Source organism: Achroia grisella, unplaced genomic scaffold (genome assembly GCF_030625045.1).
Source record: "Achroia grisella isolate CSIRO2021 unplaced genomic scaffold, CSIRO_AGI_Agris_v1 utg1581, whole genome shotgun sequence".
Lineage (NCBI taxonomy): Eukaryota > Metazoa > Arthropoda > Insecta > Lepidoptera > Pyralidae > Achroia > Achroia grisella.
The window spans coordinates 916,637-938,955 of NW_026712659.1; the positions used below are offsets into that span (position 1 = coordinate 916,637).

At 33.8% G+C, this 22,319-nt stretch overlaps 1 protein-coding gene across 1 annotated transcript in view; it reads right to left on the reverse strand.

Annotated features, from left to right (window-relative positions):
• Positions 1-1,532: 1,532 nt before the first annotated feature.
• Positions 1,533-22,319, reverse strand: part of LOC131841330 (E3 ubiquitin-protein ligase Mdm2-like) — a 51,559-nt gene continuing 30,772 nt past the window's right edge. The window contains exons 4-5 of the mRNA XM_059189655.1: positions 17,979-18,170; positions 1,533-3,016 (exon numbers count right to left, since the gene is read on the reverse strand). Coding sequence (XP_059045638.1) covers positions 2,351-3,016; positions 17,979-18,170 — 858 coding nt within the window. The 3' untranslated portion in view covers positions 1,533-2,350. The remainder of the gene's footprint in view (positions 3,017-17,978; positions 18,171-22,319) is intronic.

Below are 22,319 nucleotides of genomic sequence, written 5' to 3' on the forward strand. Positions count from 1 at the left end.
GTATTCAAAACTTATTCAAATTAATTACTTTACACAATCCACACTTTACTAATTAAAGTAATCAACAACTATTTCCAGGTATGTAACTGTATGAATATTCAACGAAGTAAAATAATAAAAGAAATTATGAAAAAAGAAAAGAATTCCACATATATACGATATATTTGGTTACCAATGTTCGTACGCCGCACCCATGCTGGTTAAATCAACAGAAGATTATTGGATCTAATTCTCACGTCGTAACGAAAGGTAGATTATCAAATAATAGAAGAATAATGAGATCTCTTCTCAAGCCATAAATTCAATTAAAATAATAAACACCTTACTTCTAAACGATTTATTATAAAAAAAAACAGTTACTTTATCATAACGTAACTTACATATATAAGTTACATTAATTACATATATAAGTATATATTTAAATATATATTATAAACAAATGTATACATATAAAGATAATATCTGTAAGCATAATGATTCTTTTCATTAATACTACCCCTGCCTTTCGGCTTGCCACGACCTACCTCTAATCAGGTATATACGACTACGATTCACCTAAAGTAATAATGAGACTAATACATTAAAGATCAAAGAAAAAAAACATTACCTATATAAATAAATAGTAAGTATAGACAATTCACACAACGCCATCTAGTCTCGAAGCAGTTTCTGTTATAGATACTACTCAACTGCATACAGATACATACATAATCCACACAAACAAACAGACGTTATCATTAATTTTTTTTAATTCGCGGGAACCGAACCCGCGCCATTAGAAAGTCAGGAGGTATAATCTCACCAATCTTAACATATCCTAGGAGATTGAGATCTTATTTTATTTTACTCTAAAATTCCTAATTATTTCTGTAAGCAATTAATTTTTTTTAAGCTATGGTCGGTCCAGAGCGTCCAATTATATTTACACTTGTGCGAATTATCTTTCTTATCTTTTTCTTCTTTTTACAACAGCAGACCCGGCCACGCGTCGCTGTGGCTGAGGTTCTTGATTAAAATAATATTACGACTAAAAATCGAGATTGTAAGCTATCCCATCTTTGTACCCAATTGTACACAATCAAATTTGCAAACGGTTCAGTAGTTTCGAGTCCATCGCGGACAAACAATTTCACACGTAATAAAGTTTATGATTTTTCTCACCTGCGTACCCACCTCCAAATTACTTATTTCTACCAAGCAGCTTACTTACGCTGTGTTTCAATTTGAAGTTACAGGTACGAAGGCATAACTTTATTCCTACAAAATGGCACCACATGAGGGGTATAGCAGGCGTATCAGCTCTTCAGGTATATAGGCGACGGTCACCACCTACCATCAAGTGGACCGCCATCTTGTTTGCCATTCCAATTTCAACCAGAAAAATTAATTGACAAGAATAGAACGTCTTATATTGTCTTTTACTCTAAAAAAATATCAAATTCAGATATATACAATCCTTAGATAATGCATAGAAAGAATATTTGTATAAAACCTAACTTAATAACCAATCTATACATTACACACAGTATTGTATATAATATCTCAATTTTATATATATATTGTCAGGGGCGGATCAACCTAAGGGTTTTTTGGGCTGTAGCCCATGGCCCCGAGGATACAAAGAACCCCCATTCCCTCAAGTCAATTCAAGTGCGAGTCTATTGAAAGGAACGGGAATTTCTGGTCGGTGTATTATTTTAGTTGTAAACCCCACAAATTCACTATCCGCCCCTGTATATTGTCGGTAATAATTATAAGAAATACGACCAATCGGAATTGATACAGGGTGTACCTTCATTATAGGAATTCGAAGGTTGTTTAATTTTCACAATGTTTCCCAATGAGCTGTCGAAACATCCGAAAATGTATTTCTATATCTCGACTTAGAACCTTAGGAGACATTGTTTAGAGGTCTCTTTTGAAGTGTACCAATTGAGAATTGGTATTCTATATTCGAGTTAAAATACCAATTAAGGCCATTAGCTCTTTCTGGCCATCTTCTCTTCATTAGCATTATTTCTATATTTATCATACAAATTATGTATATACATTTTTTATTTATTTACAAACATTCGAATTTTCAACCTATATTAATAAAGTAATATTTTTTTATATTTTTGATACCTATTTTTATTGCATTAAAATGTTTTATTTCAGAGTTCGTTTAAAAGTTTTAATTGTGTTATTTTTTTTAAGTTGTTTTAATAATTATTTATGGTTTGAGTTGTGTTCTTTTTTATATTATTTTAAGTTTTTTCTATTTTGTTTAAACTTTCCTTCGATTGTTATTATTTTTTTTTTATTTACATGTACCTAAATAAATACGTTTTGTACAGGATGTCGTTTTACATTACATAACAACCGCCCTGAGGACATTGCTCACTTTGCAATTACATACCGGGCAGCGTTTCGATGTGCTCCATACCTTGACGGCACATTTGTAGCAGCAGCAGATATGTGCCACTCTGCCATGAGCGAAAACCCCTGACTTCGGCCTGACGTAGCATATAATGCACAGGTCCTTACTATCATCGTCTTTACTTCGTTCCGACATGGACGGCTCGCTGACCGATTTAATTAAACACTGAAGGGAATCTTCGTTAACAAACCTATCGGTGTTGGACCTACATTTCCTAGCCAAGCTGTCGGAGTTATCGTAATCGTCCTCGAGCTTACATTTTTTAGCTAAACTCTCGTCATCCGAGTGTTCGTGAGAGTTGGATGAACGTTTTCTGTTTGAGCTATCCGAGCCCGAAGGATCAGGGTCGTTCGTGCATTTACGTTTCCTAGAGGAACCGTCGGAGTCCGAGCTACAACGGGAGCGAGAGCGAGGCTTGGAAAAGTCCGACTCCGATTCTACGGACGACCCCGAACGCTTACTACTGCCCACCTGTGACTTCTGACTATTTTGCGACTCGACTCCAGAGTCCTGCGACTGGGAGCGCTGTGAATCCGTGTCGATTAGCTTTTTTCTTTTCCTTGCCTTCGGTCTCGGCGGGAAACACGTTTTCTTGGCCTAAAAATTTAATAGCTTTTAGTTCCTTGAAAGTAATAATAATAATCAATTAGGACAATTCGCACAGCGCCATCTAGTCCCAAGCTTGTGTTATGGGTACTAGACAACTGATATAAATACATAGAAAACACCTAGACCGATACAAACAATCATACTCATGAATACAAATGTTTGTACCGTGCGAGGAATCGAAGCCACGACCCTCGGATAGTAAAGCGGTGTGCTAAACCACTAGACCACCGAGGCTGTCAAAGGAGTTAAAGATAAAAAAGAAAGTGTTAATAATTACAAGATGTGTTATTCATAGACCCCAGTCCTATAGCGGACATCTATTATAATGCATTTATTTGACGGCCTCGGTGGTCTAGTGGTTAAGCTGCTAGACCGTCTTACGATGGTCGGGGGTCCGATTCCTCGCCGACATTTGTAATCATGAGTATGATTATATTACTCTGAGTGTTTTCTGTCTATATGGGTACTAGACAACTGACATAAATACTTAGATCTATATTTTATAAATATACTTATATTATTTTTTCCGTATATATATATATATATCTAAGGATTTCTACCGGTTGTCCACTAGCACTGTTTAAGCTCGGCACTAGATAGCACTGTGTGAAACATTCAGAAATATTATTATAACTTCTCAGGGTGCTGCTGGGGCTGTCACGATTCTGCAGTGCATCGGATATGTACCGCGTGAACTGATTCTACGCTACAATGCAGAAAAGACGAGCATCCCTGGTACGGAGTACGTGCCAGCACCAACAGCATCCTGAGCGTGATGAACTGTTCTATTAATCACTGCTGTGCAACTTCCAATGGAATTAGTACAGAGGTAATTTTTTTGTTACAATTATTTTTATTTATTTATTTATACTCTTTAGTGCACTGAATACAGAAAATAATTAAAATAGTAAATATTCATAAACTGACAGAAGAGAATTTCATTTTAAACAGTTCTTATCTCTCTTCCAGACTACCTTTGGGTGGATAGAGAAAGCAAAGATAAGGGTATTATTATTTTTTGTTTTATTTCTCTGTGTAATGTAGAAAAGGGTATTAATAAAAAATAATATGTTTTTGCGTGTAATGTGTTTGTTTTTACTAAAACAGTTTCAAGAGAATTGTAATAATAACAAAATCTGCAAAAAGAACCTGTTAATATTAATATCATTAGGAAAGATATAGATGTATCAGGGATGTTATGGATATGAAATTTCTGATACGGATAGGTTTCGGATATAGCAATGATTATTATACCGGATACGAATGCGGATATGAAATTATTTCGGATTATCCGTTAGTTTCGGATAATTTCGGTTACTGATAATATTTTTAAGGAACTTCAAAAGTAAAATACAAATAGGTAATAAAATGGTTACATAACGTGCTCAATTAGGCTCCGGCCATGCGATATTGTCCGAAACTTTTATTTTGGATTCGGTTACGGTTACGGATATTTTTTATATCGGATATCCGATAGTTTCGGTTACGGTTACGGATCTCCTTAACATTCTTGATAAGTATATCACCTACTTAGTTTTCAATTAAAAAAAACCGATATTCCGATTCTAGAGTGTATAACTCTACAATAAAATGACTCACTCGAAGATACAATCTTTAAATTAGTAAAATATTAAGTTTATATCTGAATTAAGAAACAAATAGGTGACTCACTCTAGTTACTTCACAGAAACTTAAAATGTTCCTTCTTAAATAATAGCCTTCAGCGATAATAATAAAGTAATATAATATAATACAATAACCATAAGGTTTACGGTTATAGACCATAAACTTTAACAATCAACAAAAAGAGTATATATCCGTGTGTCAAACACATGGTAATATTGAGTATGAAATTCCGCAGTAATATGTAGATAAGTGCAGAATGCTAATATTTTTTTTTAATTGTGTATAAAAAATACATTAATCTAAAAAAAAACATTACACTGCCATGTTTTCACACACACGCATATAAACTCTTTTGTTTATTGTTAAACTCTGTGGTCAAATTGTGAATAGATTAATATTGTTCGTCTTTATTATTATTTGTCTATAGTATTACTGAATGTTAAATTATTTATAGTCTAATTTCGGAAACAGGACATTTATTATTATTACGTACTAGGCAACATTTGAAGATTGTCATTATCATATTATACATGAGGGTTATATCTCTCTTAGGACGTATATTAGACTATTTATATTGTTTATACTATAATTTACTATGTATAATAAATTCTACTTTATACAAAATAGAAGTAATGTGTACGGCAAAAAAGTCTACTAAATTACTACTGCGTAATAATAGTAGATTTTTTTTTATTTAGTATAAATACTATCTGTGGTATAATAGATACTTTTTATATACCAACGTCATATTTATTGTTCATCTAGCTGTTGATTGAATATATTTAATATGTTACGAAATATGTTAGAATAGCTATATTCGTAACATATTAAATATATTCCCCAAGTGCTGTATTTTAATATGTTACCAATATAGTGACATAGTTTCGTCGTTTTCTACAATATCAATCAATAGCTAGATGAATAATAAACACGACGTTGGTCTAAAAAAGTATCTATTATACCACACTATTGAAGTAAATAAATCGTTTTAACCATTCATTCCTGCTATTTTCCAAATTAGACAGAAAGAGACAAAACAGGCGTCTCTATCAACTTTTGTACATGAGAAATAAGATACGTAGCTTTTCGATTAAAAATAAATTTGTATTCTTGTAATCGTGTACCGACTCATTTGAAAAGAGTAAGAGCTGAGTGTCTCAGTTCTTCTCATCTCGGTATCATTCCGAACTGACGGTAGATTTGACATATCATAAGCGTCTGTAACAGACCTACATGAATGAAAATATTTTTATTGTTGTGTTAGTATTTTTGGGTAACTGTAATTAAACAATTAACAGCAGATAACGTTTAATTCTTCCATGATTAAATTAAATAAACAATATTTAATGTAATTAATAAAAAATAGAACAAAAAATATTAGCTTGTGTGCCACAATACGACCAAGAAAGAGGTGCTCTTTACATATTATGGTTGTTATCTATTAATTAAAATAGAAAAATATATATATCATTGTTATTAGCCTTAGTTTTACTTTTGTACATAAAATTATATTATTTCTTCCTAAAAACCGTATTTTCATCATTATATTTACCAATATATATAGATAGATAGATATCAATCTAGATAGATAGATAATAGCTCTAAACGAAGGACTGTATATATAAATATATTTTATAAATCTTATGTTGTATTATGTATTTTTATATTCTTATGAACATGTTATGTGTGTGACTAAGTAACAAACAAATAAACAATATAAGATATATTGTTTATTTGTTTGTTACTACTTTATAAAATATATTTATATATACAGTCCTTCGTTTAGAGCTTGTGCCAATAATAGAAAACAATAAGTATTTATTCTTAATAACTGCCTTTACATCACATATTCTTTCACGCGCTATCAAGAGCGTGCGTGAAATAGCGCGGGAAAGCCAAATATTATAGATCTTAATCCGAAAAGATAATACGGATATTACAAAGGACGGAATAATAAAGACACGGTTAAGATTTATAAATTATCAATAACTCTATAATGTTTTTGCTCTATAGTTAGATGTCGGCCATTTTGCAATGATAATTATAACAAAATGGCGCCAAAGCACTCACGATGAACGCGGGAATGCGCTCACAGTTGGCGCGCGCGGTCTTTCCCTTTCTCTTTGTTTTACACGCACATTCTTTCCCGTGTAAAAACCTATTTGCGCGTGAAATAGCGTGTAAAGGCAGCTAATTTTGTCTACATTTACATGCACATTCCTTCCTGTTTAAAAGTCTATTTGCACGTGAAATAGTGTGTAAAACTGGTAACATTAAGTATTAAGATTTGTGTTGACATCGTGTACCATATACATATCACAAAATATTATATAACACACACACACATAACTTAGATCTGTTTTACATATATTTTATACAAGTATAATAATATAGAAAATACATTTTTTTTTGTTAGAAACGCTGTCTTTATTGTGTACTAGCTGTGTCCGCGATTTCGCCCACGTGGTATAGTAACTTTAATTATTTATGCCAAATTCTTACATACCCCCTTTACAAAAATAATTAAAAAAAAAATTTTTCGCATTAAAACGTTGCCTATGTAATTTTCTCAGGCTCTTAACTACATTTGTGCTAAATTTCATTTAAATCTAGTAGTTTAGGCGTGATAGCGTAACAGACAGACAGAGTTATTTTTGCTTTCACAACATTAGTAAAGAATTCACACAATAAAAAATTAATTGAAAAGTGCGTACTTTTCAAACAGTTAGAAGTTATCTCAAGTTAGTTATTACTGATATTTAGTAGTGGCAATTGTTTCTATACAATTATATTTTATCTACATTTAGTTGTGAGGACATACAACATAACAAGCTATTTATAATAGATTTCACTTGCGATCGTATATTTAAATATTTATTGACATCGTACAAAATTAAAAAACAAAACATAGCAAAAAAAAATTAGTCAGAAAATGCTGTGCAGTTGAATTTTATGAAACATCTACTATAACTGAAATTTTCACCCTAGTTGTATGAAAATTACTACAAATGAACTATTGTATATTATAAAAAAAATTACAAATAATTGGCCATTATAACACATTTAGACGTTCCTTCCAAGGAACTTACAATCATCTTCCATTTTTTTTTTAGAAATTATCATATGCCAATTATTTCTGAACGGAACACTTGTATATTAAACTAGCCATACCGGCAAACGTTGTTTTGCCTAAAAAAAAAATAGGGATGGACTACCCCTAACATTTAGGGGGATGAAAAATAGATGTTGGCCGATTCTCAGACCTACTCAATACGCTCACAAAATTTCATGAGAATCGGTCAAGCCGTTTGGCTTGAAAACCTTGGCGATTCCTGGTCTAATTATTAATAACCAAACTAGATAAGGAGTCCAAATGTATTAGGAAAGAAGATTTAAAAAACCTAAACCAACCTAACGAATTGTACATTTGACAACCCTGGTGGCTGTGAATTCATGACGACCTCGGTGGTCTAGTGGTCTAGCACACCGCTTTCACGGTGTGAGAGATCGTGCGAGGAATCGAACACATTGTCACGGGTTCGATTCCTCGCACGGCACAAACATTTTGTATTAGTAAACATTTGTGAGTATGATTGTTTGTATCGGTCTGGGTGTTTTCTATGTATAATATGTATTTACGAAAAAAAAAATATCTATGTATTTGTATCAGTTGTCTAGTATCCATAACACAAGCGTTAGCTAGCTGAACTTGGGTCTAGATGGCGCTGTGTGAATTGTTCTGAGATTATTATTTAAATCCGTAGTGATGTGAGTGCTACCGTCTTCTTAGTGCTTTTAGAATGCGTCACGTAAAGCAGTTATTGTCTTTGGTTTAAATATTTTTATCATATTTCTGCTTTTAACCTCGGAAACTGTAGTGCGGCCACTAACTGCCTTCGCCAAATATTCCAAATAATTAAGTCAGCACTGCACTGAAGTGCCATTCAATTAGAGGAAACTCTGGTGGTGCCACTACCTGCCAACGCCAAAATTTTCCAAATAATTAAGTCAGCACTGCACTGAAGTGCCATCCAATTAGACGGAAACTCTAGTGGTGCCACTAACTGCCAACATCAAATATTCCAAATAATTAAGTCAGCACTGCACTGAAGTGCCATCCAATTAGACGGAAACTCTAGTGGTGCCACTAACTGCCAACATCAAATATTCCAAATAATTAAGTCAGCACTGCACTGAAGTGCCATCCAATTAGAGGAAACTCTGGTGGTGCCACTAACTGCCAACGCCAAAATTTTCCAAATAATTAAGTCAGCACTGCACTGAAGTGCCATCCAATTAGACGGAAACTCTAGTGGTGCCACTAACTGCCAACATCAAATATTCCAAATAATTAAGTCAGCACTGCACTGAAGTGCCATCCAATTAGATATTGAAGGCACTATCATCTTCCGGTCTTTGCGTATTTCATTATTACTAAGTTATCATCCCTATAGTAGAGGTTTACATATAGCCATTGCTTCATTATCCAATTCGATATAGGTAGCATCTTTGTTTGCATTTTTAATTAATACAAATATCTTCTCATATATAATACATTTTCCATTTCTGTCCATAAAATTAAACCTCCATTGTAGAAACACTCACAGTGTTTAACATTATTCTCCATCTCTTTGATCTTTTAATATAATCCGTTTACAATTATACACAACCAACTAAAATAACATATAGTAAGGAACACCGTACAATAATAATTATATGTTTATATAATATAGTTATTCAGCACCTTATATCATTTTACTTGTAGCAACACAGTTTCTACACGTGCCACCATCCACTTCTGCAGCACTGCGTGACCTTCAAGCTGTTGTTACCTGCAGCTGCGCTTCTAATGTTACACGTGCCGAATGCTTAACATTAGTGCTAGAATACTTATCGCAGTATTCTAGGAATTAGATGGTGGCACGTGTAGAAACTGTGTCGCTACATACTAAAAGGTAGTATAAAAATCAGGCAAGTACTCATAACGTACCTTTCATTTAATCATGGTAACATGAGATGACTTTTTGGTCCTTCTAACAATAAAACTAAATCATTGCAATATTAAAACATTATTTTATTCCTCGGGACTGATTTGTTTCACTGTATCACTTGTTATCTTCCGTCTTGTTGTAATTGCAAACCTGTGTAGTTTTGCCCACCAATCACTGGTCCAGCGGAGACAAGCGAATTCTTAGTAGTGTGGTCAAATGACCCCATTGTTAGCAATGCACCAAATAAGGTTGACCCCTTAAACCTATCGTGACAAATTCCTAGTGAATTTATCAATTTGATTATAACACCATTAGTTAGCCGATCTGACTTTATGTCCATCTTATCATCCTCCACTGATGCCGCGCCAGCGTAAACCATTAGCACACGCGGGTGCACCATTCCATTATCACCCGTAAAAAAACCACTGGTCTTCTCTCTCATCTAAATTGGGATATTTCTCCATCTCCTCATCAGTTTCCTGAAATTGCTTATCTGAATCGTCATTGCTAGAAATAGCTTTAATTTAATTGCTTAACACTGATTTACACTGACACAGATTAATAAAACCACAGACCATCGCAGTACACCAGCTCTGGTTGACACCGCCTCTGTGCAGGCGATACAAGTCGGCGCTACTACCCGCCTACCAATAGCGGGTCACGTCAGTCATACAGTCACCACCAGGTCTGGTTAGAAGACACCAGCTGTGAATGATAAAGAAAAATCTGGCAATATATGTTTACGTAGTATAAATAATACTTAGTAATGTCATGAATAGCGCCATTGTAGAATTGCGAGACCAGCTCAGCATCGTTATCTGTGGTACAAGTTGTACTGCATTTCCTTACATGTCACAATTTCCTTACATGTCACACATATTTTAGTAATCACATAATACAACTGTAACCTACAGCCTCCACAATTAAAATATACTGAATCTTATTATACTAGACTAAAAGACTTGCTTTAGTTAAGTATAATTATTTCAAAGTGTCAAAAATCCATTTCACACAACTTTCCTTGTTACACCAAAGAAAAATCACAAGAGATCGGCTAAAAAATAATTATAATAATGAAAAAAATCATTACAATATTTAGCGTAATCTCACTGTAATAATCTTTAGTGATATCATGTTACGTTTAGGATAAGAAAATATTGAAAAGTTCGTAACCATACAGCAACACTCGTCATCTTGTTAACACGCAATGCATTATGTTCTCATATTGTTCCGATTGTTAGTAAAAGGATCTGGGGGTCCCGTTCTCAACAAACCATAACTAACACGGAGTTGAGTTAATGAATTTGATACGGTAGACTGTGGACTGCAGTCTCTACTTATATTTTGTAGGGTAGGATAGGTAGAGCAGGTAGGGTATTATATTTTGTACGGGTTTGTTCTGTATCCTACTGCTAAACGAAGTAGGAAGCAGAAATAATGTTATACAGAGATGGGTTATTCAAACATTGAAGGCAACGAAAATGCTGAACAATTGGCAAAAACTGTCCAACAGGGCCCTGAACCCTTCTGTTGTGCCTCGTTGCCTAAAACCGGGATATCTCAAAATAATAACCAAACAGGAAGCACTGAATCACTGGCAGAATATGCCAGAATTGGCACTTTCAAAAGCCCTAGACTGAGTAAAAACAATATATGCATCATGACTCACTGGCCACTGCAAATTGAATAAACACATGGCAAAATTAGGCCTTAGGTTAACAACAATCTGCAGATTCTGCCAAACAGAAGAGGAAACGCCACTATAGATCCTATGTGGTTGTAGCCCACTTATGCATAAGCGAAATATCTCCTTTGGAAAGTATACACTATATCCCGAGGAGATAAAAACCATCGCTCCTAAGAATATCCTTCATTTCTTGACCCAGAGGGGGCTAGATAGCGTACTTTGAAAAAAAAAAGAGGCGAGCACAATAAATCTATGTAGGTCGCAGTGCTACAGGACCTGACAATAGCCCAAAACCCTCAATAGAAAAAGAAGGGGGTTCTGTTCTCAGCAGTAAAATAACGCCCACAAAGTTGTCTACTCGATTCGATGCGTTAGTCTGTGAACTGCAATCCTATTCCTATATTATATTTAACTGGTGATCAGCATTCGTCCATTTCGTCGTCCAATTGCCCCCTGTGGGCCATGGGCCTCACGTTGGGAAAACTGATCTAAACAGAAATGACACATTAAAATTATGTCAATAACAATACATGGCTTGATGCTAAGACCTACCTGAGCATAATCTGGTCAACTTAACCGTAAGGTATCGTTACAGAGCAATCGATGTATCACAGCAATTAGGCACTATTTCAGTGGAGAGTGTAGAGATGTAAATTTATGTGTGTAATAGTGAAGAAAATGTCCGCAGCGTCGTCAATTAAGGAATTAGTCTTCCAATTCCAATTGACTGTAGGTTTCTTTTAACTTTTGCCTTTTATCACGATACTATTGTTCGTTGACGGTTAATTGTCATCACAATTAGATTGTATCGTTACAGAGCAATCAATGTATCACAGCAATTAGACACTATTTGTTTAAATTTCAGTGGAGAGTGTATAGATGTAAATTTATGTGTGTAACAGTTACAGAAAAAATTGTCTGCAGTTTTGTCAATTAAGGAAATAGTCTTCTAATTCCTATTGACATTAAGTTCCTTTTAACTTTTGCCTTTTATCACGATCCTGTTGTTGATTGGTGGTGTATTGTGATGACAATGAGATGCTATTGTCATGTATTGTCATATATCCTGTCATTATCATGACATTGTAACTTGCTGCTCCCATCAGGGTCCTTTAATAATATTATGTCAACCTTTATTGCAACACCATGGAATACAAATGAATCTAATATGTGTGAAAGTAGGGATGTTCGTTTAACTACTTAACTGATCATCATGAAATGTTATACACATGTTCTTGGAGGTAATAGAATGAACATAGTATACTTGTTATTTCAAAAAAGCAATTTTTATTTATTATAAAAAACAAAATGTAAAATATCAACATTTTGTTCCTTCAGCGCCATGTAGCAGCCAGTAATGAAGTTCTGAATCATATATTTATTATTATTTCCTTCTATCATTCATAGACAATACGATTCAATGCGAGCGAAGGCGCAGATAAAGTCTGGTAAATAAATAAATGCGTCATTAGTTTTATAAAATAATAATGGTGTTTTTATAGTTATCCTCTTATCTGCGAAGGAGGCAATATTAACTCGAACACTATAGCCATCTGACGAGCGTAATTGGTTTCACAGATGGACCGTGTCATTACAGCTAACACTTGAAGGGTTATTACATTTTGTTATTAGTGATTGTTCCATTTGGCGCAGTGTTACGTGTCATACTGAATTTGTTCCTATTTGGCTGTCTGTATATTCTTCAATGACATTATGTAGTGGTTGTATAGTATTAATCATATAATACAAATCATTTATAATAACTTTATTGAATATACATTCTTCTGTCCGTATGTTCAGCAAGTCTATATTATTTGCCATGTATTACGGCTGGTGATCTGTAGGATATTTAATGATTAATTATGATGACCGTGTAGTAATTCTGTCATTGTATTGGTCATTCTTCAATAAAAACATTATTACTGTTGTTTCTATTGATCACACCTACAATTATCTATATCTTTAGATATATATTTTAATGAATCATTAATAATAATATTCCTGTGGCATGATGTTGTAAGTGTTATAGTACTCGTATTTGGTTAATATGTAGAGTAATCATTCTACAAGTGTCTTTGTTGTTTACTTGTAAAGTATTAAATGTTAGATCTTCTATTGTACCTTCATTCCTTTCTACGCTCCGTTATTCAACGAATTGGCACCGACTATTCTTATATACGTTCAGGTCCTGATAGGTCTTGGTTAATCAGTCATTTGGTGTCACTCATGGTCTTGGAGTCTAAGTGTAGTACAGAATCACTAGCCCACAACGCTCTCAATGTAGTGTGTATTCATTGCAATTATTACACGTAAATAAATCGGCTAATTTCCGTGATACTATTACACCTTTCTAGAATATCATTTTTACCGTATCTTTTATATAATTTTAGGTAGGACCACTGTACAAATATTCTAGGACCAAAAAACCAACTCTAAATACATACAACATGGTACGAAATACAGTATATTATGGTGACATTAAAATTTATTTACTCAACATGTCTGCACAACACTATTTCCTCACTTTTTTATTATACATAATTCATACGACATATAACAACAAAAAACCTTATATCGAAGAGAATAGAACAAAAAATTGATTCAAAATATATTAAGGTGACATTCAAATTTATTTACTCAACATCACTGCACAGCAGTATATTAAGGTGACAATCAAATTTATTTACTCAACATCACTGCACAGCAGTATATTAAGGTGACATTCAAATTTATTTACTCAGCATGTCTGCACGGCATTATTTCCTAACTTTTCTCTTATACGTAATTCATATGACATATAACGACAATAACATATTTATACTTTGTCTGTTTAATTTGTACTTTATCATGCACATAAATTAATTAAGTCTATTTATTATATCGGATAAGATATACAATTAAATAAATATATATAGAAAACTATGTAAATAAAATACTTCTAAAGCATAGATCTGTTTAGTATATAATGCAAAAAATTTCAGTAAGTCTTTTTATCACGGTCTGATATGAAATATATAAATTAAATAAATATACATAGAAAGCTATATAATAAAATAAATGTGTAATTGATAACGCATGTATAAATGTATAAATTATAATTTATTTAGTATTATCGTTGATTTTGTTTGTTTGTATTGATGATATCATTAACGTCATATACATCAAACATTACATATATGATATATACTATGCAATAACAAAATGTTCTAGGTAAAACGTCAAGTTTTAGTAGGAAAATAACGATTCATTATATATATTATTATACGATTAATACAATTAAAATACGTCCCTCATATCACATATACTATATGTATATAAGCTATTATTATTATATATAAATAATAATAACATATAGTTTGTAAATACATACATATTACACATATACATTGAGATACTCGTGAAAACAAATTTGCACCGTGCGATGAATGTCGCGAACTCGCGACCATCTTGACACCTCGCTATCGCTATCTGTCCGGACTTATGTATCCTTCACTAGCCAAACTTCGTCCACTAGTCAAATATGGGTCACCATATGGGTGGGCGGGCACGTTTCGATATTGACTCTTAGACTACTTTATATGGCGTAACAATCCTAATATCATCACTACATAGTATAAAATAAAGTCGCTGTCGCTGTCTGTCCCTATGTATGGTTAAATCTTTAAAACTACGCAACGGATTTTGAAGCTGTTTTTTTAATAAATAGAGTGATTTAAGAGTGTGTAAAAACTTACGTTGTGTTCAGTCTGATTCTATATTATAACAGCAATATGTATGAATTGTTTAGGTACATTCATTTCTATATAACTTGTGCCTAAAACCTAAAAAACTGCGATACAGATTGTCGTTATCTTCCATGATGCCATATTTGTATCACAATATACAGGCTTATCAGATTATTACTAATACTTTTTTGCTGGAAAATTATCAGTTTGTGTAGGAAATTTTTGGAAAACTAGAAATCCTGCAGACTATGGTTACACCGAAGTTTAAAACATGATGAAATTCTACGCAAACAATATATAAATAAACGTTTAAACTTTAGTGATAAACTTAGTGTAATGTTACTGTTAAATAATGATTATTGTAACTTAAACTTAGTAACAAGCGTATCAATAACCTGTACATATATTGAGTTGATAAATATAATTGTGTAAACACGGATTTTAGGAAAAAATAATATATCATTACATAGTAATAAAATCGCTGTCGCTGCCTGTCTGTCCCTATGTATACTTAAATCTTTAAAACTACGCAACGGATTTTGAAGCGGTTTTTTTGCGGTTTTTTTTTAATAGACAGAGTGATTCAAGAGGTAGGTTTATATGTATAATACAGGTACACTCGGGCGAAGCCGGGTCAAGTAGCTAGTAGTGTACAAAAGTAAAACAGTTAGCAGCACAATAATGACAGTAATATACATATTTTTATGTATAATTTAATAGACAAAATACATAATTAACTAGCTGACCCGCGAATTCTGTTCTGCCTCAAAATTAAAGGAGTTTTGAAGTTTAGTTAAAACTAAAACTAAACTTGAAAAAACCTTTGAGATATTACATTTTCAGGCGGAAAGGGGTTTGCGGGGTCAGTTAGTGTATACATATTATAATATGTTTCTCAAAATAATTAAAATGATGGGTAGATCTCTCTTATTATTTAGGGATATGAAAAATATTTTACCTCCTATTTTCAGACCTACTAACTAAACTATACTCACAAAAAGCCAAGACGTTTCGGAGAAGTTTTGTTACAAACATTGTAATACGAGACAGTTTAATGGGAAAATAAGAATGTTGTTTTTACTAGTCTCCATGCAATTTCTTTATATTTTATCACCGATTAAACCTTCTCTGGATTTCCACGAATATTTCAAGACTAAAATTAGCCAAATTGGTTCAGACAGACAGTTCAGAGACTAACGAAATGCAATTAATTTATATATAGATATAGATATACAAACAGGTGCGTCGTGCATACGCGTTAATCGTATAATATGTTAGTCATTAGTCAAATAGATAATAATAAAAAAATATATATTTCACTAAACATTACAAAACATATAATAATAATCACATGACAATTCACACAGCGCCATTTAGACCTAAGTTAAGCTAGTTAAATCTTGTGTTATGGGTACTAGACAACTGATACAAATACATAGATATATATCTTCTTTCGTAAATACATATTATACATAGAAAACACCCAGACCGACACAAATAATCACACTTATGAATACAAATGTTTGTGCCGTGCGAGGAATCGAACCCGCGACCATCGGAACTAAGGCGGTGTGTCAAACCACTAGACCACCGAGCCGTCGAATATATATATACAAATAAATATATAATAAACAAGTTCCTAATGTGCAGAAAACATTAATTTGTAATGTTTTCTGCACATTAGCAACTTGTAATATAATTAATTGTGTAATACAAACAGTCAGTCTTGTGTTAAATATAAATTTATCAAGTCAAGATAATTTTTAAAATTATCTTGACTTGAATCAACATAGTGAGTGATACAACGTCCTTACATTAATGTCAAAAAAAAAAAGTCATAAAATTGGTCAAATTATATCTAATGACTCTTTTACCGTTTGGAGAAATTTATAATATACACGCATCATAAAATACAAGACATAGACGACATAGATAGATAGATATCTATAGATAGATAGACAAATAATAATAATAATAATAATGATAATCTCAGGACAAGTCACACAGCTCAATCTAAACCCAAGTTAAGCTAGCTAGAGCTCATGGGCATTAGATAACTGATACAAATACATAGATTTACATATGTTTTGTAAATACTTAACATGCAAAAATTAAGAAAATCACGGAATGTTATCACGTTTTATTTATTTCTATTGAGTTTCCGACATATCAGCAGTGATACTAGGCTTTTCAACGTTTTTTTTAACAAGAAATAAAGTACATTCAGGTCTGTGAGAAATATTAAACAGTATTATAATTATTTCTTGTTTTAAATATATATTTTAGAGCTTCTCGCACAACTAACTGATTTATAATCTTTTTTTAAAAACTTAATACGCCTCACCACAATTATAAATTAAAATAAACGAGATGCTCATGTTTTATTAAATTAATAAATTCTATCAACCCGCCCACTTGGCATTTATTGCTGAAAAAAACTTTTTCAATAAATACTGTTACTACGCAATGTATGATAATGCTGGCGGGGTTCAAGGTGCGGAGGCATCGAGGTCGGCTGAATGTAAACGTAGCAATGCTACGTTTACATTCAGCCGCTTCCCCTGCCACTCGCGCTGCCGGAAATATTGCTGGGCGACAACTGAGCGAGAGGGCTGAATGTAAAAACACGCTGCCACTCGCGCTGCCAGTCCTTTGACTCGCGCACGAAAAACCGACAATTGAGGGAGCGCCAGCGCGAGTGGCAGCGCCAATAGCACGGGAAGTGTTTCCACTCGCACGCACGCAGCGGATTCTGAAGCGCTTTTTTTAATAGATAGAGTGATTCAAGAAGTTTTATATACATATATACTATATGTACACCCGTGCGAAGCCAGGGCTAGTAACTATTAATAAAAAAACGTGATTTTCTTAATTTTACGTATATATACCGCGTCAATTTTAAAAATATATATCATGTATACCTTGAAACAGTCATCGCAGTATCTGTAGAAGGTGTTGTGTTCGGAAGAGTGGCATCGCGCGCACTTGTCGTAGCCCAGCAGATCGATCTCGCTGTCCGACTGGTCCGAGGTGGTCTGCTCAGAGTCCGCAAACTCCACCTCACCATCGTCACGCATGGTGACCGTTATTCTGTTCGTCACTATGATTTCTTCCTGAAATGTTTATGGTCACAAATAATTATAATAATATTAGTTGATATCACTCTTATACCACCATATTTGACCAAATAATAACTTAGTAATAAAATAATCATGAAAATGAAATCATAAATGTTATTATGTTTTTTAAATATCAGTAGTAAAATTTATTATCAGTATAAATAATAATTGAATAGGCTATTAATAAATTATAAAAAATAAATAATTAAATAATTTATTTATTTGCAAAAGTACACGACATGTTAAGAAATAATATTATTTATTCTTTATATTATATTTATAAATAAAATAATAAATAATATGCCTAAAGCTAAATGACAAACGTGCGTACATAGCAATAGTTGTTTATGCACGGGATTTCTCGATCACAATCTACGAGATCACAATGTCAACAGCAACAACAGTCACCTATGAAGGCGACGGATGAGAGACGACTGCATGCAACTGAAATGCGAATGCTGAGATGGATGTGTGGTGTGATATGGATAGACAAGATAAGAATGAATAGAATACATCAGAGGAAGTATGAAAGTGGCGCCGGTGTCGGAGAGGTTGAAGAGTAATCGTCTATCGTGGTATGGACATGTAATGCGTAGGAATGAAGATCATACCCTAAGAACGGTGTTACATATGAATGTGGATGGTTATAAGGGTAGAGGAAGACCGAAAAAGAGATGGATGGACTCTGTGAAAGATGATATGGTGAGAAAGGGAGTAAATAAGGAGATGACTGCAAACAGAGATGAATGGAAGAGAAAAACATATTACGACGACCACAAATAAATGGGATAAGGAAGAAGCAGATGATGTTAGATATAGTCACTTACACAATGTAAATAAACTGGCTTTAAAAGGAATCATTTGTGTTACTTCCCAGTTAGTCTCAATTGAATCTGTATACTGAACGTGAGAACCCCGCAGATAAATATGAATGATAAAGGGAAAGAGAGCTGGAATGACGAGCGTGCATGGCAATAGTTTTCATGTACGGGATTTTCATTTAATGTTAGACATAGACACCTACATACATAGGTATTTACTATGCATTGTAAATAAACTGGCTTTTAAAAAAAAAGTAATTCAATTGAATTTCTTGCCAGTTCTTCTACAATTGGATCTATATACCGAACTGGACGGTAGGGAAAAAAATATAATGTAAAAACTTGACGTTCATAAGCGGCTAAAATGTCCTACATGAATAAATGATTTTTGAATTTGAATTTGAATTTGACGCAGGGAAAACACATTAAAACAAAAAAAATTGACGTTCATAAGCGTCTAAAATGTTCTATGAATTTAATTACATGATTAAAACCACGCACGTTTTAACATTTCAAACATCGCAGAGGAAATACTCCAAGTCTAATAAGAAACCTGTTTATATACAGAGTTTGTGCAAACTCAAGAGGTGGATGTACTGTCTGAAAGATGATATGGTAAGAAAAGTAAATAACGAGATGACTGCGAACAGAGATGAATGGAAGAGAAAAACATTACGACGACCACGAATAAATGGGATAAAGAAGAAGCTGATGACGAATGAATAATCTAAATTTCGGCTGCTTTATTATATAGTATAACACATAGTCGCTATCGCGGTCTGTCCGTCACTATATATGCTTAAATCTTTAAAACTACGCAACGGATTTTGAATCGTATTTTTTAATAGATAGAGTGATTCAAGAGGAAGGTTTATATATATAATACATGTATAAACCTTTCTCTTGAATCACTCTAGCTAGATTTATATAAATACGTACTCTAAATAAAATCTATATTCACGTTAAATCTTATTAAATTCCATTTAATAACTGTTCAATGGTAACAATATAACAAACCGACACACTTTCGTATTTATAATATCAGAACGGTTGGACTAAAACTTACGATAACCATGTGTGTACAGATTATACAAAGAGAAACTCCAGCAAAGCGTCCTGGATATATTTGCCACCGACTTATTTTTAGTCTGTATAATTCGGTGGCGTCATGCCCCAGTTTACGATCCCGCGACTCAGACATATAAGATCATGAGTTCAAATGTAGTGTGATGACACACAAAAACTTAACGGGGGCGCATACATTATCAGGTTCTGACCTGACGTTGATGACTTGGCGGTGTAAGCCTAGCAACCAGTCAGAACCGGGGGAAATGCGACAGTTAGTAATGGGTACTTTTTTATAATGTACTAGCTGTACCCGCGAATTCGTTCACTTGGAATTTAACTTTCTTTTTCTAAAACTAAAAAAAGTAGCCAAAGTTACTCATTACATCAGCTACCTGTCAATAAAAGTCCCGTCAAAATCGGTGCCCCATTTCAGAGATTATCCGGAACAAACAGACACACAGACAAAAACTGTAAAGTGTTATTTTAATATATGTACCGTATTTATATTCATATGCATATAGTAAAAAACGGTTATTTCAATATTACAGACAGACACTACAATTTTATTTATATGTATAGATGTCAGGTTGATAACAATGCGGTTCCCCTGGAAACCAAAATTTCCGGTGAATTTGTCACTAACTGACCTGACCTCATGCTCATCCTATCATTCAGCGAAAATGTCCTATGCTCCACGTATCTGTATACCCGATACCATCATCATTACGAAAGCAGCACGAACCTGACCATCAGGGGGGAAGGGGATTGTCAGATAACCCCATTGCTAGCAATGTACCATGTCAGATCGACCTCCACGCGGTTCCCCCTGGACACCATCGTGATACATTACCGTTGAATTTGTCACGTTGGGCTAACTGATCTGACTTCATGTTCATCTTATCATCCTCCACTGGTGCCCGCCAGCGTAAACCGTTAGCGCAGGCGGGTGCACCATTCCATTATCATACACAAAAAAACCTGACCATCAGAGCCTAGTCATAATGTGTCAATTTATATTCTTCGCACACTGATAAGGGCGGAAGGACCAAAATAAGTTAAATTAATTTTAGATACACCAATTGACTCGTCCACTAGCATCCAGTCAAATATGGGTCACCATATGGGTGGGCGGGCACGTTTCGATATTGACTCTTAGACTACTTTATATGGCGTAACAATCCTAATATCATCACTACATAGTATGTATGGTTAAATCTTTAAAACTACGCAACGAATTTTGAAGCGATTTTTTGTAATAAATTTTAATAATTCTAGAGGAAGGTTCATATATATATATATGTAAGACATGTACACCCGTGCGAAGCCCGGGCGAGTAGCTAGTTTCGATATATTTTAATTATATTAAATTTTCCGTCCATTAATTACGAGATATTTTAGCATTACCATTTCAACCCCTCATCCTCCCCTTGGTGATACGTGGCGAGTTTTAAGACTACTACCCTAACCCAAAAGCACCTATATTTTTAGTACCTACATATATACTTAAAATTTTTAGAATATCAAATTTTATTCTAGAAATGTCGTTACGTCGTTCTTAGGTTTAAAAATCGTGCGTCTTGTGATAAGACGTGATTTTCGGCGAACACTCACCCTCTTTCGAGCCTCATGTGATGAAAGACTGACTCGTAACTATTATTTCACTTGATACCTATAACAGTCTGTCAATACGTGATAATAAACATTAAGTCCACGTGATTATTTGATAACCTTGCGATTCCAAACTACACACTAATGACCGTGATTGAGACGTCTCAATCACGGTCAAGAATCATAACAAATATAAGAATGACATAAAGAGCAGTGATTCTCAAATTGGTCTATATCGACCCCCAGGGGTCTATGACAAACTGTAAGACATCTTGTTGTTCACTTGTATGTTTTTAACACTAAACTTTACTGCAGTTAGAAATTTACAAAAAATCAATACCAAGTAAGAATGGGGGGTCTACCCAAAACCGAAAAATATGGCAAGGGGTCTATGACACTAAAAAGGGAACCTCTGGTCTAAAGCAATGCTTCCTAACCTTTTCAGTGCACCTTAACCACTTTAGTATTGCTAAAATGCTTATATCCCACTAGCTGTACGCGCGACTTCGTCCGCGTGGAATTTTGCAACATTACTTTATTTTTCTAAAATAAAATATTTTTTCTAAAATAAAAGTAGCCTAAATTTACTCCTTATTACATCAGCTACCTGCCAATAAAAGTCCTGTCAAAATCGGTCCAGCCATTT